General features: G+C 43.7%; 1 protein-coding gene across 5 annotated transcripts; it reads right to left on the bottom strand.

Annotated features, from left to right (window-relative positions):
- Window positions 1–1,110: 1,110 nt before the first annotated feature.
- On the bottom strand, window positions 1,111–22,377 carry Znf668 (zinc finger protein 668). 5 transcript variants are annotated; one of them, XM_026400464.2, is made up of 5 exons: window positions 21,819–22,377; window positions 19,304–19,361; window positions 6,439–6,634; window positions 3,969–4,631; window positions 1,111–3,507 (listed from the first exon to the last, which is right to left on the bottom strand). In XM_026400464.2, the coding sequence occupies exons 4-5, from the start codon at window positions 4,613–4,615 to the stop codon at window positions 2,295–2,297; spliced, it is 1,860 nt and encodes a 619-aa protein (XP_026256249.2). In that variant the 5' UTR covers window positions 4,616–4,631; window positions 6,439–6,634; window positions 19,304–19,361; window positions 21,819–22,377; the 3' UTR covers window positions 1,111–2,294. The 5 variants fall into 5 exon arrangements, with proteins under 5 accessions (XP_026256249.2, XP_026256248.2, XP_026256250.2 ...); XM_026400463.2 differs by having other exon boundaries at window positions 19,304–19,683; XM_026400465.2 differs by lacking the exon at window positions 21,819–22,377 and adding an exon at window positions 21,501–21,528.
- Between the last annotated feature and the right edge of the window lie 31 nt (window positions 22,378–22,408).

The following is a 22,408-nucleotide window of genomic DNA, read 5'->3' on the forward strand; positions in this document are numbered from 1 at the left end:
TTTATTGTACGTGAATTACATCTAAATGAAGCTGTTAAAATAATTCTTAGTGTGTGTCCTCAGGGAGCTTGGACTAGGATATGGAGTACCTGGAGTGTCAGAGTGGGTTGTCTGGGCTAAGAACTGTGGATCTTTCCTAAACGTAGGTGAGACCCATGTTATCCTTGGGTACCCAAGGTTATCTGTTGACTAGCATATGTGGTATCTGCATGCCATTTCCCCCACACTCCTTTCTTCCTTTCTTTTGCAGTCTTAGGGACTAGGGATTGAGCCTAGGGCCTCATATTAGTTATCTTTCAAGGAAACCTATTAGTCACTTTCCCCTCCACTGATTCAAACAATTACATTGATCATAAACTAAATTCACAGAAATATTCAGGGCTATTTCTAAACCTTCTTTTTCACTCCATTTGTTGATTTTGTGCCAGTAATATCCTGTGTTTTGGGCTGGGGTTGTAGCTCAGTGATACAGTGCTTGCCCAGCATGTGTGAGGTCCTGTGTTTCAATGCTCAGCATCACATAAAGATAGATAAATAAAGGTATTGTGTCCATCTACAACATATATATATATATATAGTTTTTTTAAAATCCTGTGTTTTTACTCCAGTGCATTGGGTGTTTGATTATCTAGTATGTCAAATATGCCACCTCTACCATTTAAAAACAAAATCAAAAAAACAGTATCATGGGCTGGGAATGTAGCTCAATGATAAAGTATGTGCTTAGCATGTTTGAAGCCCTGAGTTGAAACTCCAACACACACACACACACACACCACTGCATATGAGCTACGAATTTTCAAATTCTGTTAAAACGGTCCTTAGGATGGCAATAAATTCAAGGATTAAATTACGGAGAATTAACTTTTTTTTTTTTTTGGTATGGGCTTGAACTCAGGGGCACTTGACCACTGAGCTACATCTCCAGCCCTATTTTGTATTTTATTTAGAGACAGGGTCTCACTGAGTTGCTTAGCACCTCTTCCTGTCTCAACCTCCAGTGCCACTGGGATGACAGATGTGTGTCACCACACCTGGTGAGAATTAACACTTTTTTAAAAAAAATTTTTTTAGTTGTAGATGAACACAATACCTTTATTTATTTATTTTTATGTGTCGCTGAGGATCGAACCCAGTGCCTCACACATGCTAGGCAAACACTCTACCACTGAGCCACAACCCCAGCCCAGAATTAACATCTTTTTTTTTTTTTTAACTTTTTATTTATTTACGTAGTGCTGAGGATCAAACCCAGGGCCTCATGTATGCAAGGCAAGCGCTCTACCACTAAGCTACAACCCCAGCCCCCAGAATTAACATCTTTTAATAATGACTTTTTTCATTCAGGTACATAGTATGTACCCATTTACTTAAATTTTGTCCTTTAGGCCAGATATATCATTTTCTTTTATAGGTTCTGAACATTTCTTGTGAGATTTATTCCTTTGTAGTTTATGGGTTTCGTTGTGAATGGAAACCCTTTTTTCCTCCAAGTATACTTTCTAACATAATATTTGCCTCAGTTTATTATCTATAAAAGGATAAGAGAACTACTCAGTTTCATGGTCATAAATATTGGATAAACAAAGCTAAATAGATTTACTCATTGCAGTATTTAATGCCTTTTCATAAAACTTAATCATCTGGGTATGGGGGCACATTCCTGTATTCTAGTATCTTGGGAGGCTGCAGCAGGAGAATCTCAAGTTCAAGACCAGCCTCAGCAACTTAGCAAAACCCTGTCTCAAAAAAATTAAAAAAATAAAATTAAAAAATAAAAAGTTTGGGGATCTCAGTGGTAGAGTACCCCTGGGTTCAATCCCTAATACCCCCCTTCCCCCACAAATCTAATACAATTTTTAATAACCAAGGATACCCAAGAAAGGTACAGGAAATTTCCTGTATGTACTTGGCCAGGGAATCCTTTGTCATAATACATCCCCAAACATACTTTAGGATATGAGGCATCCAAAGGCCCTTTTAGTTTCTAATCTGTCAGGCCAGGCTTCATCACTGGATCTTGTCTGGTGCCCAAACTCCCAACCCACTCACCCCCAACCAGAACACAGAAGACAACCCAGTGCCAAAGTGAATGCTTTAATGAGTGTTACTCAGAGAGAACCCTGTCACAGATGCTGCTGGTCTCACTCTCCCCAGCTCTCTTAGGTAACAGGTGAGCTAGTTGCCTAGGGGCAGGGACCTGGAGTCTATGGAGTGAGCTGGGTGCAAATCGGTTCAGGAGGCACCCTGTCCCGGCTGAGCTCCAGGGAATGTGGTAGAGAGAGCCACCAGTTTCAGGCTGGCCCCTCTTCAGGCATTCCTAGCAAAGCCACAAGGGGTTCCAAAGGTGTGGGGGTTCCCATGGGTACAGGGTGGGTGCGTTCATGCTTGCGTAGGTCACTGGCACTCAAGAAAGCCTTGGGACAGTGGGGGCAGGCATAGGGGCGCACAGAGCTGTGGGTGCGACTGTGCTTGCGCAGCCCAGCCCTGTCTGAGAAGCTCTTGCCGCATTGGGTGCAAGGGAAGGGCCGGAGTTCTGGGTGTGACCGCTCATGCCTTCGCAGTAATGTCAGGGTGGTGAAGGTCTCCTTGCACTCTCTACATACAAACTGTGGTGGCTTCTCATCAACTTCCTCACCTCCCACCTCTCCCGTCCCTCCCAAGGAACCGGGAGCCTCCCCAGCACCAGCATCCCGGCACTCCACATGCTCCACAGTCATGCCAACCACTTGCCACTGTGTGGCCATCACACCACCTGACTCTGGGGGCAGCCCTAGCAGTCCTGCTGGAGGGTCCCCTAGCCCTGTACCTGCTATTGGGGCGGCAGAGCCTTCATTAGCAACGCCAACAGGCAGCGCCAGTCCCACTACCAGCTCCTGTTGGGGAGTAGCCCCAGAAGCCTCGCTGCTTCGATGGGTCCGTTCGTGCTTCCTGAGGCTTGATGATACCACAAAGGATTTTCCGCAGGCGTTACAGTGGAAAGGGCGCTCACCAGAGTGCACACGGCTGTGCTTGGTGAGACTGGCACGCTCAGCAAAGGCTCGCCCACACTCCTCACAGCGAAAGGGCCGCTGGCCAGAGTGCACCAAAGCATGCCGCTTGAGGTCCCAAGATGCCACAAATGTCTTGTCGCATTGCAGGCACTTGAAGGGTCGATCGCCTGTGTGCACCCGCCGGTGCATGGCCAGGTCTGCCGGCTGCCGGAAGTCCTTGCCACACTTCTCACAGCGGTAAGGCTTCACACCCTCGTGAGCCCGCTGGTGGCGCCGGAAGCTCGAGGGGTCAGAGAACATGCGGCCACAACGTGGGCAGAGGAAGGGCTTCTCACCAGAGTGAGTGCGCTCATGGCTCTGGTAGGAGCTGAGCTGCGTGAAGCCCTTACCACAGGCCGGGCAGCGATAGGGCTTTTGTGCTGCATGAATACGCTGGTGGCAGGTGAGAGAAGATGAGCGGGAGAAGCTCTTCCCGCACTCAGAGCACAGGAAGGGTCGTTCACCGGTGTGGGACCTGTGGGAGTATGAAGACCAGACATGAAGGTGACAGACCCAGGAAGGTGACAGAATCCCTTTGTCTGAGGGACCCCTGGGGGCCTCCTCCCAATCCCCAGGAGTCACACATGGCTCCACCCTAGAAAGAAATGTTCAGATGCACACCAAAGAGCCCTGGACCAGGCCCTTTGCACAGCCAGGCTCCACCCACCCTGTGGGCTGCCCAACGTCAAGCCCCGCCCCCTTTCCAGCTGGTCCTACATTCTAGGCCAATACAATGCCATCTTCCTTCAGGGTTCCATCTCCAGGTGCTCTGCCCTGTCCCCCAAACCCATCCCCTGTCTAACCAGGGACACCAACTTCTCCCACGTGCCCAGCCCCACCTTCCCATTGGCTCATTTTGTTCTTTGAAACTCAACCCCAGGCCCCACTGGTTACAGCAGTGGCAATGGTTTTCCCACCCGTGGCCGAACCGCTCACCGCTCGTGGTTGCGGAGGTCCTTGAGCTCGGCGTAGGCCTTGCCACAGCGCTCACAGCCGTAAGGTCGAAGCCCAGCGTGCGTGCGCCGGTGCTTGCGGAACACCGAAGGGTCCGCGAAACTCTTGCCACAGTCGGCGCAAGCATAGGGCCGCTCTCCCGTGTGACCGCGCTGGTGGATCTTCAGCTTGGACAGAGCCCCATAAGCCTTGGGGCAGTGTGCACATCGGAAGGGCAGCTCACCAGCATGTGAGGCTAGGTGCACCCGCAGGCACACGGGCTGCATGAAGCGGCGGCCACACTCTGGGCACGGGAAGGGCTTCTCGCCCGTGTGGCTTCGACTGTGGCTGCGCAGCTCTGGTGCAGTCTTGTAGGCCTTGGGGCACAGCGGGCATGCATAGGGCCGAGGCTTAGCCGTTGAGCCTGACACCTTGTCTCCGCTGGCTTCCTCTGCCTTGGGTTCTGACTCTGGCTTTGTCTTCACCTCGGCCACTTCCTCTGGGCAGTCTGCAGGTGTATGTGTGGCAGCATGGCGTGCTGCCCTGGGAGCATTTGGAAATGTCTTGGTACAGGACAGGCACTTATAGCGTCGGCCAGAGCGCTTGTAGCCTGGGGCTGGGGATCGGGGTTCTGCAGCCTCCACCTCCATGGCGGGCAGGGCTTCTCTGCAAGAGAAGGAAGGTTAGACCAAAGCCACATTCCTCTTTTATTCCTTAAGGTCTCTCTCCTCAGCAAAGCTTCAGAGGGAACCCTAACTTATCCGCACTTCCCACCTGGTTACTCTGCCCAAACCATGGGGCTCCCATATCCTCCCTGTCAACCATTCCTAAATCTGATAGTCTATTGTTTCCTCTGTGATCTGCTCATTGAGGGTATGAATGAACCAGGTATCCATCTCGGAGGGACTCAAAGAGGAGCTGGGATCACAAAAGGTCCATTTACACTTCACTCCCTAACCTCTAGGCTTTTCCAAACCCTGTGGCATTACTAGAATGTCTATGTTCCGTCTGTCTCATCAACTTCCTTCCTCAGCCCAGTGTCTAGGGCTGTGCCAAGATGCAGAGTCCTGTGGAAGGCTGCAGGGTAACCAGAGTGGGCGTGGTTTAAAGTTCTCCAAAGGCCCAAGGAATACAGTACTGGGCCTAGAAGAGGGAGGAGCCAATGAGCTAAATGTGGTGGTTGGCACTGCCTGGAAGAGATAGGTCCCCCATATGTGTGTTGTTTTTCCTCTCTGATTAGTTAACTCGCAGAGAAGCAACTGTTCAGATAATTCTGGCCTTGCACAGCTGCAAAGGACTCCACCCCAGACAGGAATCCTGGTCCACCCTCTGCTCTGGAATCCCTATTGGGCTCCTGTTCTCATAACCCTGGTAATGGGGATCTCTCTCTCTACAGGCAACCTGAGCTACTGCTAGCAGTTAGAAACCTTTCTGAGTTCTGTCTGATCTAGTGAGGCCTTATGGAACAAAAAGTCTCGTTGGGGTCCTTAATTTCTGGTCCAGAGCCCAGATACCATCTATCCAGCTGCTCCTGGGATCATGGTTGTAAGGAAATAGGATTAACAGCTGCATTGGTCTTAACACCAGCTCATCCTCCTGGGAGGATGAAGGGAAGAGGATTATAACAGATCCACTTAAAGAGAGCTCAGCAGCTGCAGCTGGGTGTGTGTGGGGGGGGTAGACCCAGAAGGGAGAGCCAGGTGTGCCAAGGCTCTACTTCTGCCCTGTGGGTAACTTACTATGAAATCTCAGTGACATCAGGGCTTGTTTTTAGACCCATTTCCTCCTCTGCTGTATGTCTCAGAGGTTGGTGGCTTCTAAGTTATGACACTGGGATTGAGGAGGAGGATGGAGCTGACCTAAGAGGGTGTTGGAGAAATATCAAGAGGCTCAGGGACCCTTATTCTAGGAAAGGTTTCTCTTTGTAGACACTGCCTAATTCCTACTCACTGCCCTGCCCCTCACCCATGCAGCCAGTCTTCTCCCTCAGGTATTGTGTGATGCTCCCTGTGCCCTACTAAAGAAATTCCCATGGCTTCTGTACCATGCCAGTTCCCAGACTTTTCCTGGTTGTTCCAAATCACACCAATCCTTCACTTGAGGCCTGCTTCCCCAGGTTCGTTCTGCACCTTCCCTTTGGCCCCAACATCACACAACTCCATTTAACCCTCAGCTTGGTTATTTCACTTTTCTCATTAAATTCCAAGGCTTAAAGGTGAGCTAAAGGATTTGGATTCCAGCCTTACCAGATGGCTCAAATTCCTCCTGGTTTCCAGGGATCCCTCCTCATCTCTGATGCACTCACTATCCCTCATCTCTGGAGAATCTGGCTGATAAAGTTTCCCCCTTTCAAAAAATGATAGCAGACTGGGGGCGGGGAGTACATACTAGTACAACACTTGCACATTTACTAAGCACTTGCCAAATACCAGGCACTATCCTAAGCTCTGTTTACATGCATTAACCCACTTACCCTTCATGTCAACACCATGAGAAAAATTCTTTTCACAGATAAAGGAACCGAGGTCCAGAGGAACAATACAGCATTGTGGCTTAGTGTACAGCCTCTGAAGCCAGAATGACCAGCTTCAAATCTTGCCTCCATCACTTCCCAGCTGATGCAAACTTTGTGTGGTTTATTGCATGTCTTAGAACCTCAGTTTTCTCATCTGAAAAATGGAGGTAAAAATAGTACTTACCTCATGGGGTTTGGTGAGGATTGGATGAGACAAGAATTACTCCTCTCAATTGTTCAGTCTTTTCAGAGCTAGACACTTTGCTGAGAATGTTACCTCATTTAACTCTGTCATTCCTTCCTGATAGAGTACTGTCCCCATTTTATAGATGAATAAACTGAGGTTCCAAGAGTGAAGTAACTTGCCCATAGTCACACAGCTAGTAACTCAGGCAACAGCGACTTTAACCCAGGTGTTTAACTTGTTTTAAATTGTCAGATTCTTGCTCTAGTGATCTGGAACCTCCCAGACTTTCTATTGCCTGGGCCAGCCCCACAGGGACCAGAACCCTGAGCTCATAGGTACAACCTGAGCTCAGATTGTACCTATGTCTTCTCTCATCCCCACAGAATTGCCTTGAGACCAGAGCCAGCACCTGTTTTGTCAGAGTACTCAGCCTACTGCTTCTGAGCTCTGGCCCCTATTCTGGTCCATGACAGCTCTGAGTCTTTCTGTGAAACAAAGACCAGTTGCTGGGGTGGGGTAAATCCCACCTAAGGCTCTTCCCAAGGGAAATAGTAAGGAAGTGCCTGGTTGGTCCCAATAGGTACTCAGCTCCATGAAGAGTGGAGAGCCAGGTAGGCTTGTCTTATCGAAAACCCAGAATTATATTCTTACTTCCCTGTTTACTGAGGACTCTTCCTCCTATCACTCCCTAGAGTGATGTTTCTCCAAGTGAAGTTTAAAAGACCCCTATGTTATGGTTTGGATATGAGGTGTTCTCCCAAAGCTCTTGGGCTAATTAATGCAGAGTATTCCGAGGTGCAATGATCAGATTATGACAGCTGTAACCTAACCAATCCATCCTAGATTGGATGAACTGACTGATGGTAATCATAGGTCAGGAGGACAAGGCTCCTGAGGAGGTGGGTCACTGGGGTGTGTGCCATGGAAGGGGTCCTCTTCCTTGAAGCCCCTTCCCTGCTTTCCTCTCCTTCCTGGATGTAACGATCTGAGCAGCTAACCTCTGCCATGATGTTCTGCCTCACCTAGGGCCCTGAATGATGAAACCAACTGATCAAGGACTGAACCTCTGAAGCCATGAGCCCAAATAAACTTTTCCTCTAAGTTGTTTTGGTCAGGTATATTGATAACAGCAACAGAACGCTAACACACCTGCATCAGAATAACCACCTAGGGAGCTTGGGGTAGGACATAGGAATATGTGGCACACATCCTTAAGTCTTCACACACCCCTAGGAGAGAAGCATTTTTACTATACCTCTGAAAACAATCATGGGAACTCATTACCCATGGCGAGGAAATGTTCACAAGGATTCATATCTAGTCAAGGAGCCCAGATTCAAACTCAAGTTTTCAAACTCCTGGGCTGGGCTCTTTTACTACCAGTTTTTATTCCCTCAAGATTTTTATAGTCAAATAATGACATTGATCCCAGAATGAAGACCAATATTTTCCCAAAATCAATAAGCCCTGATTCATCTAACCCCTGCCTCATTTCTTCATCTCAGAGTTCAATTCCTTCCTACCTCAGGACATTTGCATTAACTGCTCCCTCATAAGAACCACTATTTCCCCAGGATTGTTGTGTAGCTCTCTTGGATTTCCTTTAGGTCTTGATTCCCTATTGCTTCCTTAAGTAAGCTTAGCTTGACACCTTTTTTTTTTTTTTCCCAGTACCAGGGATTGAACCCAGGGTTGCTATAATCACTGAGCCACATCTCTAGCCCTATTTTATTTTGAGACAGTCTCACTCAGTTGCTAAAGGCCTTGCTAAATTGCTGAGGCTGGCTTTGCACTTGCAATCCCCTTGCCTTGGTCTCCTGAGTTGCTGGGATTACAGGCGTATGCCACCAAGCCTGGCTATGACCACTTTCTTAATGCTCTGTACACTCCTCTCCTGCTAATCAGTGCCCATCCCCTCTTTAATTTTTTATGGTGTCACCTGAACACTACTTGCAAGCTAATTTATTTACTGGGACTGGGGATTGAACCCTGGGTACTTTGTTAACTGAGCTACATCCCATGCCCTTTTTTGAGACAGGATCTCACTAAGTTGCTAAGGCTGGTCTTGAACTTTCAGTCCTGCTTGAGCCTCCCAAGTCACTGGGATTATAGGTACGAGCCACTGCACTCTGCAAGCTTACTATGGGCCAGATGTTATTCCAAGTATTTTTTGCATACTGCTCACACTAATTTCACAAGTGCTTAGAAGTTTGTTATGAATTGAATGTGTTCTCTCAAAATTGATTTATTGAAGCCCTAACACTCACTGTGACTGTGTTTGGAGGCAGGGTTTTTCTCAAAGTATTTAAAGTTAAATTGAGGTCATAAGCCTGGGGTCCTGGTCCAGTAAGACTACTGTTTTTACCAGAAGTGACACCACAGAGAAGCAAAGTCATAGACACAGTCAATATTCAAAGTCAGGTGGCCAGACTACCAAATTTTGCTTGTCTCCTAACTATTGCTTTGCTACCATACACTCTTTGTTAGCATTACATTTTTTGTGATTTGATTGTTAATTCTCTGCCTCTGGTATGGAAGTCCAGGCAGACGAAAAGCCAGGCAATGTGATAAATTTACTTCCTCTACGCCCAGAACTATTTGGTGACCCAAAGGAAACACAGTGAATCCACTTCAGATGGAATTCAAACCCAGGTCTGTAGCCTCTGCCTTCTCCATAGTAGGAGTTTGCAAACCACTCAATAGCTGTATTTATTAACTGATATTTTCCTCCTTTCCAAGTTCACCAGGTCCAACTATCACCCCAGTATTCCAAAGTAGGTTCACTGTTGTGACAGAGCTCTGCCTTTGCTTCACTACTAGCCTACAAGGGAATAAAGGTCTTTGGTGTCACTGTTGTAGTGTGGGACCAGATCACTCCATGAGCTGCTGCTCTGAAAAGCAGCTGTGGAGCCATGAAGCAGGTACTGGATCCTAAAGACTGCCAGTTTTTTGTGAACCCATAGGAAGGATTTCAAGCTGGTCTGAGTAACAAGCAGAAGTTTATTTGGGAAAATGAAATAACAGAGATAAGCATAACGATATAAGCATATACCTCCTGAGAGGGTGGTATACTGTTCACAGAGCCAGGGAGTTTTAAAGGATTTCAAACTACTGAATTTGGAAACCCTTCACAATCCGAAATCAGGAAGATGCAGATGTTGGACATAGGAAGTCTTGCTCCCTTCTGATGTGATATGGAAGGTTCCAGGGCTGAGGAAGGAGCCAAAATCTGTGAAATCCTTGTCTTTTTGAGTCCTGAAATCTTTGGTTGATATAAAAATCATAAATGTCCCCCCTTCAGGGTAAGTTGTATTCTTCTTATCTGCAGGGAGGAGACTTTCTGGACCTGAATTTCTTCTGCAGATAACAGGTAGTTTGCTGAGAATCCTATTGACTTAAGCCAGGACAGGAGGGCAGATAAGATGCTTTTAAAAAGAAATCACAGTAGGCTCAGTCTATAGAATTATCCCTTAACCTTGTATTCTCACCACTGTCTGTTACCTAACATTTTTCCCCTCAAGGACTTAGGTCCCTTAATTCTTTTAGGTTAACTGGTCACCAACTCATTTTGGCTGCTTTTTGCTGAGAGGAGGCAATGTTCAGAGATGTGACCTTAAGTTCTTGTTCACTGTCAGGTGGGGCATGGGCAGTTAAGGGTATTTAGCATCAGGATGGTCCTGAGATTTTATACTAGCAGCTGGTAGGCAACCAGACAAGACATACGTAAGGGAGGGATCATGCTTATACAATGATAAATAAAGACAGAAAAGCATTATTTTTCTGCAATAAGTAGCATAAAAATAAATTTTTTAAATCAGTCAGTCCCTGAAAACTACAAAGACAGTAGCTCATAAAAGCTTAAGGTAGGGTCTGACATGGCATTAATTTATGAGTGGATGTCATTTAATGTTTGTGGAGTTAGGGGCTGAAGGTGTAGCTCAGTGGTAGAGTACTTGCCTAGCATGATAGCATGCTCCAGGCCATGGGTTTAATCCCAGCACCACCACCAAAAAAAAAGTTTCTGTAGTTATTAGCAGAGTTGTCAAGATATATCAATGAGTCCATCTTTGTAGGAGGTTAGGAAGATTGTCAAGTTTGTGAGAATAAGTTCAAATTGACTTAGGACAAACTTGTGATTCTGGCAGTCTTTTGTGATACTGTCAGGCATTCCTACACAAGAACCCTTCTTTTATGACCTCCTAGCCTATGCTTACTTCTGATAGGGCTGACACAAGCATACATCACAAATTTCATTAAAAGAATCATTGTTGGGCTGGGGTTGTGGCTGAGTGGCAGAGCGCTTGCCTCACACATATGAGGCACTGGGTTTAATCCCCAGCACAAAATAAAAATGAATAAACAAAATAAAGATATTGTGTCCATGTATAACTAAAAAATTTTAAAACTAAAGAATCATTATCATCTTCTTTAAAACATCCATATCTGACTGTGCTTTGGTTATACTTTCCTAATGAGTGTTTATGACTAAATAAGTGACTCTTTTTTTTTTTTTTTGTACTGGGGATTGTACTGGGGAACCCAGGGGCACTCAACCACTGAGCCACATCCCAGCCCTATTTTGTATTTTATTTAGAGACAGGGTCTCACTGAGTTGCTTAGCGCCTCGCCATTGCTGAGGCTGGCTTTTTTTTTTTAATATTTATTTATTTATTAGTTATTGGCGGACACAACATCTTTGTTGGTATGTGGTGCTGGAGGATCGAACCCAGGCCGCACGCATGCCAGGCAAGCGCGCTACCACTTGAGCCACATCCCCAGCCCCAATATGTGACTCTTATGTTGGTCAAAAATTAATTTCCCCCCAACCTTTCAGATAAGCTGAGACTTCTCAGAAGTTACTTTTGAGAAGCCTCTTGACCCCTCCACTTTTTTTGTCTGTCAGTGAGCCATCTGCCAGGATGGGTCAGGATCTTGCTGACCAGAGGTGACTTCCCTTGGTAGTATTAAGGATATTTTCCTCCCCAGAGACACTCTTTGCAGAGCATACATTAGTTGGCTTTCTGTTTAGGATTCTCACAATCCCCCAAATCAATCCCCCAACTCACCTGGAGTTGTAGGGCCCTCACAGGGGTCCTATTGTTCCCTGGGTTCTGTTTCACTTTAGAGGGCAAAGGCTAAAATATAGGCTATTTTTTTTTTCTTAGCCTTTTTACTTCCTTGGCTTTGATCTTTTAAGTCTTGGTTTTAAACACCCAGAAGGCCAGTTTCACCTGTCTTAAAGTGGGCATAATGGGTTTAATTTTAATGTCCATAATTTTACAATTACCCTCCCATTTAATTGAGGTCAGCATTAGTACTAGGAGTTAGTATTATCTCCTATCTGTCCTATAGGTGATGGCTTATTATCTCAAATTAACTCAGGTTGTTCTATTAGAAGTAGTATTTCTAGGGGCTGTAGCTCAGTGTGTACGCTTGACTCACACATGTGAGGCACTGGGTGTGATCCTCAGCACCACATAAAAATACTTTAAAAAATATTATGTCCATTTACAACTAAAAAATTTTTTTAAAAAAAGAAGTAGTACTTCTGCAAAACATTAATAGCAACAATGATAAAGTTTTACAAGGAAAAAATAAAATTAACAAGACCAAAAAAAACCATTTAGTTTGTATAACAGTTTTGAACCAAGAAACACAATTTTTATAATAACTTTAATATATCTTTTATAACTATTTAGCCTCCACAAAAACCCAGAGATGCCAGGATGGTGCATGCCTATAATACCAGTCACTTGAGAGACTGAGGCAGGAGGACTGCAAGGTTGAGGCAAGCCTCAGCAACTTAGTGAGGATATCATAAAATAAGGAGAACTGGGGATGCAGCTCAGGGTAAGGAGCCCCTGGGTTCAATCTCTAGCATCAAAAACCCATATATAGGGCTGGGATTGTAGTTAAGTGGTAGAGTGCTTGCCTAGCATGTGTGAGGCACTGGGTTCAATTCTCAGCACCACATATAAATATATTAATTAAATAAAGGTTCATCAACTAAAAAAATTTTTTTAAAAACCCATAAACATGAGGCTGGGGTAGTGTGGCTCAGTGGTAGAGTGTTCGCCTAGTACGTTCGAGGCCCTGGGTTCGATCCTCAACACTACATAAAAATAAATAAATAAAATAAAGGTATTGTGTCCAACTACAACTGAAAAAACAACTTTTTAAATAAACAAACAAATAAACCGACCCATAAATAGCCAAGCGAAGTGGCCCACGACTATAATCCCAGTGGCACAGGAGGTTAAGACAGGAAAATCTTGAATTCAAAGCCAGCCTCAGCAACAGCAAGGCACTAAGCAAGTCAGTGAGATTCTATCCCTAAATAAAATACAAAATAGGGCTGGGGATGTGGCTCAGTGGTTGAGTGCCCCTGAGTTCAATCCCCACTACCAAAAACAAAACAAAACAAAAACCCCCATAGATGACTTGTCAACTCAGTCACATATAAAAATCCATTGCGAGATTTATTTTTGGTTAAAAATCCTTTTGAACAGAGCTTAAACAAGTTTAATTTTAGCCTACCAGGACCATTCCAATATGGAGTAGGGCAAGAGACAGAACCTTAGTGTAAAGAGTAACATTTTTTTTTTGTATAACTTATGGGTAATAAGTTACTTTTATGTAGTTATGAAACATTAGATGATATAAATAGAGCCCAAAGAAATCTGCTATTTTTATATAAGCCTGAAAAAAAGACTATTGCTATAAACAGTTTTAGTTTGAAGAACATCAGCTTGTTAAAATGTTTTCTTAAGCTTTACATTTTAAAAGACTTAAACACTCAGAGAATGTAAATACACTTAATATACAAAGATGCTAGTAATAATCAGCTTCATAATTACAGAGATCTTTATGGTAACTAAGTTTTTCTAAAAATAATTTAACCTTTATTATTCATTTGTTTGCCTGTTTATTTATTTATTTTTATGTGGTCCTGAGGATCAAACCCAGTGCCTCATCCATTCTAGGCAAGCGCTCCACCACTGAGCTACAACCCCAGCCCTTAACTTAGTTTTAACTTTTAAATAAAATATAGAATCCACGTTGTAGGATAGCTGTAATAATAATAAGCATATGTAGCACTGAAAAAAAAAAAATCAAAGGATAGTTCTAGACTTCTTTAAGTTTAGGAAACAATGCTAATGGACACAAAGACTTATTACCTGATGTACAAGTATCTCTCTCTCTCTTTTTTTTTTTTTTTAAGAGAGAGAGAATCTTTTAATATTTATTTCCTTTAGTTTTTGGCGGACATAACATCTTTGTTTGTATGTGGTGCTGAGGATCGAACCCGGGCCGCACACATGCCAGGCGAGCGCGCTACCGCTTGAGCCACATCCCCAGCCCTATATCTCTCTTTTTTAAAAAAATATTTTTAGTTGTAGATGTACCTTTATTTATTTTTATGTCGTGCTGGGGACTGAACCCAGTGCCTCAGGCAAGCACTCTACCACTGAGCCACAATCCCAGCCCACAAGTATCTCTCTTATGTACAATAAATAAAGTGATTTTCCAATCAAAGCAAACATATGCAGACCAAATACAAAGGGCAGAAATGCCAAGTTTTATTTACCCTTCTACATGTTTAAGTTCCAGATACAAGGTATACTGTACAGAAGAGAACACTTATTGGTTCTTCTATTTTTTTTTTTAAAGAGAGAGAGAGAGAGAATTTTATTTTTAATATTTATTTTTTAGTTCTCCGCGGACACAACATCTTTGTTTGTATGTGGTGCTGAGGATCGAACCCGGGCCGCACGCATGCCAGGCGAGCGCACTACCACTGAGCCACATCCCCAGCCCCTTGGTTCTTCTAATATAGGTTACATTTATATAGCTTTAATTTCATAAACTCTTACATAACACTTAGACAAAGCTCAGATATACACATCTAATCCTCAGATGTACACATAGCTCTAGTCACATATACTTAGGGTATCAAATGTATTTGTAATAACATGAGAATTTTATTTTATTTTTTTTGTTTTCTTAATAATTTTTATTAGTTTACTTCTTCCTTTTGTGTCCTCTACAAGCTCCTAAGTATACACATTAACTTGACTTCTAAAGAAAACAGTCTCAAAATTGTGCTTTTCTAGTCATAACATGAGAATTTTAACCAGAGTTATGAAGCAATCATTTAAAAGACTTAGGGCTGGGGTTGTGCCTCAGAGGTAGAGCCACGCCTAGAATGCCTGAGGCACTGGGTTCAATCCTCAGCATCACATAAAGTAAAATAAAGACACTGTGTCCACCTGTAACTAAAAGAAATTAAATATTTTTTTAAAAAAGAATTACTTAAGCAAACTCTAATTCTTTTATGACTAGGTTTTTTTCTATGAAATGAAACCTAATAGACACAATGAATTATCTTGATAACTAAGAGCAGATCAATGTTTTAAGAAATCCCTATGATTTTTTTTATTTTTTAAAATATTTTTTAGATGTCGATGGAACTTTATTTTATTGATTTATTTTTATGTTGGGGTAAGAATTGAACCCAGGGCTGGGGATGTGGCTCAAGCGGCAGCGCGCTCGCCTGGCATGCGTGCGGCCCGGGTTCGATCCTCAGCACCACATACCAACAAAGATGTTGTGTCCGCCGAGAACTAAAAAATAAATATTAAAAATTCTCTCTTTCTCTCTCCCCTCTCTCCTCTTTAAAAAAAAAAAAAAAAAAAAATTGAACCCAGTGCCTCACACATACTAGACAAGCGCTCTACCACTGAGCCACAAACTCCACCATGATTTTTAAGATATAGAAACATTTTGGTTTTATATTAGTACACTAAATTTTGACCACAGAAAACCCCTTAAATTATTTTAGATATGTTAATTGTAGCCTACTTAATAACACACAGAATTTTTCTAAGATTTAACTTCTACAAACTTTTTGAAACGATATTTTACAACTTGTTTACCTCCTTACTTTTGTCCTGTTTTCTTCTTCTTCTTTTTTTCCCCCATCTTGAACTTTAGGTAAAAAAATATTACTTTATTATACAAAATGCTTTTTCACCCAGAAATATCTCCCTTTATTTTTTTCTTACCAAAAAATATCCTTATAATTTGTGTATGTGTGTTATCTCAAGATGGAACCCTAGGGGTGCTCTACCACTGAGCTACATCCCTAGCCCTTCTTATTTTGAGTCAGGGTCTTTCTAAATTGCCCAGGTTGGCCTCAAACTTTCAATCCTCCTGCCTTAGCCTCCCAAGTAACTGGGATTACAGGTGTTCACCACTATGCCCAGTTTGTACCTATAATTTTTGTATAAATATATTTTTAATATACCAACAACTTAAAAAAACATAATTAATAGGGCTGGAGCTGGGGCTCAGTGGTAGAGCGCTTGCCTTGCACATGTGAGGCACTGGGTTCAATTCTCAACACCACATAAAAATAAATAAATAAAATAAAGGTATTGTGTCCATCTGCAACTAAAAAATATATATATTTAAAAAACCGCAGTTAATAGATCCAAAAATAAATTTTTTAAATTTTTTTTTTACAAAATCCAAGAATATTAGAATTGTTGGGCTTGGTAGCACACGCCTATAATACCAGTGGTTCAGGAATCTGAGGCAGGAGGATCACAGGTTCAAAGCCAGCCTCAGCAAAAGCGAGGCATTAAGCAACTTAGTGATAAGCAACTCAGTGATACCCTGTCTCTAAATAAAATACAAAATAGGGCTGGGGATGTGGCTCAGTGGTTGAGTGCCCCTGATTTCAACCCCTGGTACCAAAAAAAAAAAAAAAAAAGAAAGAACTCAACCGAAAAGAAAATCACACATGAGAATTTATGTTTAGTGATTGATGTTTTAGTTATTTTACTTGCAAATTAATCAGATGCCTCCTCTAACAATACATTTATAATTCTTTATCCCATTTACATTAAACCTAATTTTAAAAAAATATATTTTTTAGTTGTAGTTGGACACGATACCTTTATTTTATTTATTTATTTTTATGTGGTGCTGAGGATTGAACCCAGGGCCTGGTACGTGCTCTAAATGTCTCAGTTCTACCTCTGAGAGACAACCCCAGCTCCTAAACCTAATTTAACCATGAAAATCAAGATATCAGGCAAGCATAGTTACCATTTTAGGCCATTTTCCTGTAAAAAAAAAAAAATCTAAAAAAATTTAATTTAACATTTTAGGTACTTTTCCTGTCAAAGAAAAATCCTAAAGCAATGGACATTACACATTTCATATTTTATAGAGACTTAGTTGGCCACCTAGAAAAACGCATGAATTAGTAATTTTAATGATTTTTATTTTTATCTCTTTAATCAATTTAAAATAACTTTTTTTTTTAAAAAAAGATTTAAGTCATATGAACTAGAAGATATCTGGATTCATTTTCCTAACTTTTGAGTACTCACTTATTCATGAGCCAGTTGTGGTACCAAGTAAACAATATATAGACACAACAAACAATATACAATTTGTGCATAAAAACATACAGAAAGGGGCTGGGGCTGGGGCTCAAGCGGTAGCGCGCTCGCCTGGCATGCATGCGGCCCGGGTTCGATCCTCAGCACCACAGACAAAGATGTTGTGTCCGCCAAAAACTGAAAAATAAATATTAAAATTCTCTCTCTCTCAAAAAACATATAGGAAACAGATTTTATAGCTTTTTACTAGGTATTAGATCCCCACAGGTGGGGACAAAAGAAAGCTTCAGAGCCTGCTATAGATTTTACAATATGACTCAGACACAGGGAAGGCCTGCACATCTGGGGGTGTTTGGAGCACAGTCTGTCAGCCACTGTGGACACTGAAATCAAAGGTTCAGGTGGCCACTTCTCCTCCAGGGGGCAGATTCATTCTGATCATCACCACTGTTAATTTCTCTCCATAGGGCCCTCTTTCGGGGAATATCTCTTTTCTCTCAGTTTCTGGTAATTTGAGAGTTAACCCTTGAATAACTGGCCTTAGAATAAAGATAGCAGGGGGAAAATTTGATAGACACAGGGCAAAAAACCCAAAAACTCCAGTTAGACAAAACAAATCAGAACAAAACTATATTAATATAGGCATATAGAACCAAGGGTCAATTTGCCAGAAAAACCAGGAGCTCTAAAAAGCAGAGTTTTTTCCTCCCCAAAATGAAATGGCTATAATTACTCTAATAAAAGAATACATAGGGGCTGGGGATGTGGCTCAAGCGGTAGCGCGCTCGCCTGGCATGCATGCGCCCGGGTTCGATCCTCAGCACCACATACCAACAAAGATGTTGTGTCCGCCGAGAACTAAAAAAATAAACAACAAAAAAAAATTCTCTCTCTCTCTCTCTCTAAAAAAAAAAAAAAAAAAAGAATACATAGGCCTGAAATGGTGGCATAAGCCTGTAATCCCAGGAGCTCGGGAAGCTGAGACGGGAAGATTCCAAGTTCAAAGCCAGCCTCAGCAACATTGAGGCGGTAAGCAACTGAGACCCTGTCTCTAAATAAAATATAAAATAGAACTGGGGATGTGGCTCAGTGGTTCAGTGTCCTTGAGTTCAATTCCCAGTATCCACCCCCCTCCCAAAAAAAAAAAAACAGATCAGGGGGGCAATACAGGAGGATCCAAACTCAAAGCCAGCAACTTGGCCAGACCCTATCCCTAAATAAATAAATAAATAAGGGAGCTGGTGTTATGGCTCAGTGATAGAGCGCTCACCTAGCATGGCTGAGGCACTGGGTTCAATCCTCAGCACCACATAAAGATAAAAAAATAAAGATATTATATCCACTTACAATTATAAATAAATAAATAAATGGATGAAAACAAAAATGTCTGGGGATGTAGGTTAGTGTTAAACCATCCCTGGGTTCAGTCATCAGTATCAAAAACAAACAAAAACACAGAGAATACTTATATTAGACAAGAGTGCACTTTTGAATTAGATCAGAGTCAATCAAGACATTTAGAAAGTATGAGAGCCTATGAGATCAGGGGAGAGGGTAGACCATAGAAAAAGGCTTTCAAGAAAAAGAAACATGGATTTTCCCTTTTGTCAATGTTTTATATCTGGATAGAAAAGAGCATCTATGAAAAGTGAGAGTCCCCTGACGTTCCCAGTTCCTGGGCCTGATGTTGGCTTGCTTGGTGCTTTGAAATTTTGGAGCTGACCTACCTGCACTTTGGGCAATGTTTATATTGTCCCTAAGGCAATACCTAAAGGGTCTTCTTGAGCATCCCTGAAAAGACCCAGAGTTTTTTTTTTTTTTAGCTGGTCTGTTCAGTCTCTCTACCTTTCCCCCTCCCACTCTGGTATTTAGAGAGAAATTTATTAAGAACATAATCCCAGAATACAAAAAAAGAAAGAACAACTGGGCTGGGGTTGTAGCTCAGTGGTAGAATGCTCGCCTTACATGTGGAAGATTCAATCCTCAGTACCACATAAAAATAAAAAAAAGGTATTGTATCCATGTACAACTAAAAAAAAATATATTAAATAAAAGAAAAGAAAGAACAAACATTTAAGTCCCAGTGGCCCAAATAGGATAGCAAGCCTAAGATGGGCAGATATCAAGCAGCAAAGAAACCTATAGGTAATCCTGTAATGCAGTATAAGAAGAGGAGTTTTAGATTGAAGTACTTTAAACCAAAGAGATTAAAAATGCTTTTTACCTTTAATGTGCATTAGAGTTCCCATTGATTTGAACCCTGAGTGAGGTCCCATGATGTTCTGCTGGTCCAGAGGTAAAGATGAGAGGGCAAAAGGAAGACAAAGTGGTGTTTTTACCCTAAAGGGCATGGGTGTTCAGGGACTTATAATTGCCAGCCTTCAGGCATGTCAGAGTAACCTGGACGGAAGCCTTCAACTGCCATAAGACAATGTCTGTCCACCAAAAAGACCAAAAATGTAAGCCTCAGGCTCTTACCCCATAAAGGGCTGTGGGTAAATGGATTCCAATCAAGACCTTCCAATTTCATCACAGTGTGCCCTGACCAGAAATTTTTAATTATCTCAGGCCAAGTTGTTGAGTAAGAGTTTAGAAAAGGCAGATCTGAAAAAGTAACCAGAAAAAATAATAGGAGTTAATCAGTAAAGTAATTGGTGGAGACACCAAACATTGTAGCATGTCTGCCGCCCTCAGAGCTGCAGCCAAAAGTGGCTTGCAGGGCCTCAAGGCAGGTGTTGGGTCCTAAAGACAGCTGGTTCTTTACAAACTCACACAAAGGTTTTGGGTGGGTTATACAGATCGACAAGTAGTTTATCTGGGAAAATGAAATAAGAGAGATGAGTACAGTGTGGCCGTGGAGTGACCTGAACTGACTCTGGACAAAAAAGCATATTTTTCACAAAGTCCGGGATTTTTAAGGGGGTTGAAACTCGCTGAATTTGGACACCACCCCCACTCTGAAATTGGGAAGATGCAGTTGTCCACCCTAGGAAGTCTTGCTCCCTTATGATGTGATAAGGAAGGTTCCAATGACTAGGAAGGAGTCAGAACCTATGAAATTCTGTCTCTTTCTGACCCAGAATCTTTGGTTGGTATAAAGGTCAAAATGTCCCTTCAGGGACTTCAGGGTAACTTGTATTCTTCTTTTTGTCCTTTCTGGGCCTATTAGTTCTTCTGCAGGTAATGGGCTATTGCTGAGAATATAACAGTCCTATTGACTTAAGCTAGGCAGGGCCACATGTAAACTTTTTTTTTAAAAGCAAGAGTGTGGGCCCAGCCCAGCGGCACAGGACTGTAATCCCAGCAGCTCAGAACGCTGAGGAAGGGGGACCAACGGTTCAAAGTCAGCCTTGGCAACTTAGCAAGTCCCTGAATAACTCAGTGAGACCCTGTCTCTAAATGAAATACAAAATAGGGCTGGGGATGTGGCTCAGTGGTCCAACGCCCCTGCGTTCAATCCCCAGTACCCTAAATAAGTAAATAAAATTTTAAAGAATTAAAAGCAAGCATGTGGGGACCAGCACAGTGGGCCCAGGCTACAGAATTATCTCTTAATCTCATGTCCCCACCTCTCAAGTCTGTTACCTGTAATCACAAGATATGCAGAGATTGAATTCCCCCAAAAGCTTAGTCTGGAAGCAGGGATGAGGTGAAAAAGGAGGCATTTAAGTCTCCCCATCTTTAAGAAAATAGTCATCACATAAACCTCTCAGGCCAGGAGAAATCTGGTGAGTTGATGCAACTGTGGAGAGGTGAGCATTAATCATAGCTAGGCCTAAAACCTTCACAATCTGATCCCAATATACTTTTCCAGCCTCAGTTTCAGTGGCAGTGACCCGCTAGGGTCAGCGACCAAAGCTCCGGCCACAATTGTTCTCAAACTTCGCCCTTCTATATGCAATTCCCTCTGCCAAGAAGCCCATGCTCCCCTTCTCCCAAGGGAAAACTCATTTGCATCACTCAAATACTCCCTCTCCAATGCTCCCAATAATACCTAGTGGACAGTAGAAGTAAAGGATCCACAGCGCTCTCGGCCTATCTCGGCATTGCTAAAATGCGACAGCTGAGGTATAAGGGAGTTGAAGGGCATTAAAGCCTATTAGACGACCTGAGGAGTGGCCAAGAGATGCAGAAACCTTGTGCTCCTCAATTCCTATAACCATCTGTGTTGGTACCTTCACCAGACAGGCAGTCCCCGCAGGGCAGGGCCCCGGGCTGACTCGTTTCGGAATGAACCCTAGGAAAACGTGGCCTTGGAGAACGTGATAAGAAAAAGTAAACGAAGAATGAAGGAATGAACAAATGAATGGAAGGAGGGCCAAAAGCGGGACAAAGCCCCGCAAATGGCGTTCTTTAGGACCGCGGGAGGGGCGGTCAGGGCCTCCGCCTGGGAGGGGGGCCACAGGCGCTAGGGACCTTACTTGGCGGGCCGCGCAGCTAAGACAAAAGCCCTCAACATGGCGGGCTCTAGGACCCCCGGGCCCACACCGCACAAGGCCGGCAGCCGCGTAGGCCGAGCCCAGGAGTCCGTAGTAGCCGGCCCGCGGGGACAGCCGGCGGGTTCTAGGACCTGCTGGGCCCGGAGCCCGCCTGGGGCCGCTTGCCGCCCGCCCCGCCCGCGCTGCTCGCGTCGGGCCAACCCAGTCCTCCGGTGCCCACAGGAAAACTGAGGCCAGCTTTGACCGCATCCGTGCTAGGGCTGCCCGGGGTCTTGGCGACTTCCCGCAGGCGTCTCCTACCTGATCCGACTTGGACTGGCTCCGTGGCATCTGCGTCGGCTTCACGCACCAACAGAGCCCAGAACACTACCAGAAAGGGGAAGGCGCTAGGACCCAGCGGGGGGCAGGGAGGCGGGGCCAGCAGGCCAGAGAGCGGAAGTGAGAGAGAGCTTTCCCCGCTTAAGAGAAGGAAAAGTTTACGCAAGCACCCCTGCCTATGGTGGCGGAAACATCTTGCTAAGGGTCTCTGAGCAATAAAGCAAGGGGACGCCCGGCCGACTGTATGTATTGGCCAGGTCACCGGAAGTGTCTCCAAGAGCTAGAAGATAGGAGGACAGAAAGGCCATGATGAAGTTTTGTGGTATCTAAACCCTCTACTTCACGTTTCCTTTAATAGCAAGGAGTGAATTTAATGAAGCTTTCCCCATCTGTCTTGGGAGCCCCACAAAAAGTGTCACCATAGTACTGTGGCCAGGCCTGAAGAATTCCCCCCCATACTCGCACTTATTCAGTATGCATCGGAACAATTTTGCCGCTCTGGCCCGAATTGTGGCTAAGGTAGTGAGAAGAAGCACAGCGTTGTGACCTGCGTGGGCGGAGCCAGAGTCACG

Source organism: Urocitellus parryii, chromosome 9 (genome assembly GCF_045843805.1).
Source record: "Urocitellus parryii isolate mUroPar1 chromosome 9, mUroPar1.hap1, whole genome shotgun sequence".
NCBI classification, from domain to species: Eukaryota; Metazoa; Chordata; class Mammalia; order Rodentia; family Sciuridae; genus Urocitellus; species Urocitellus parryii.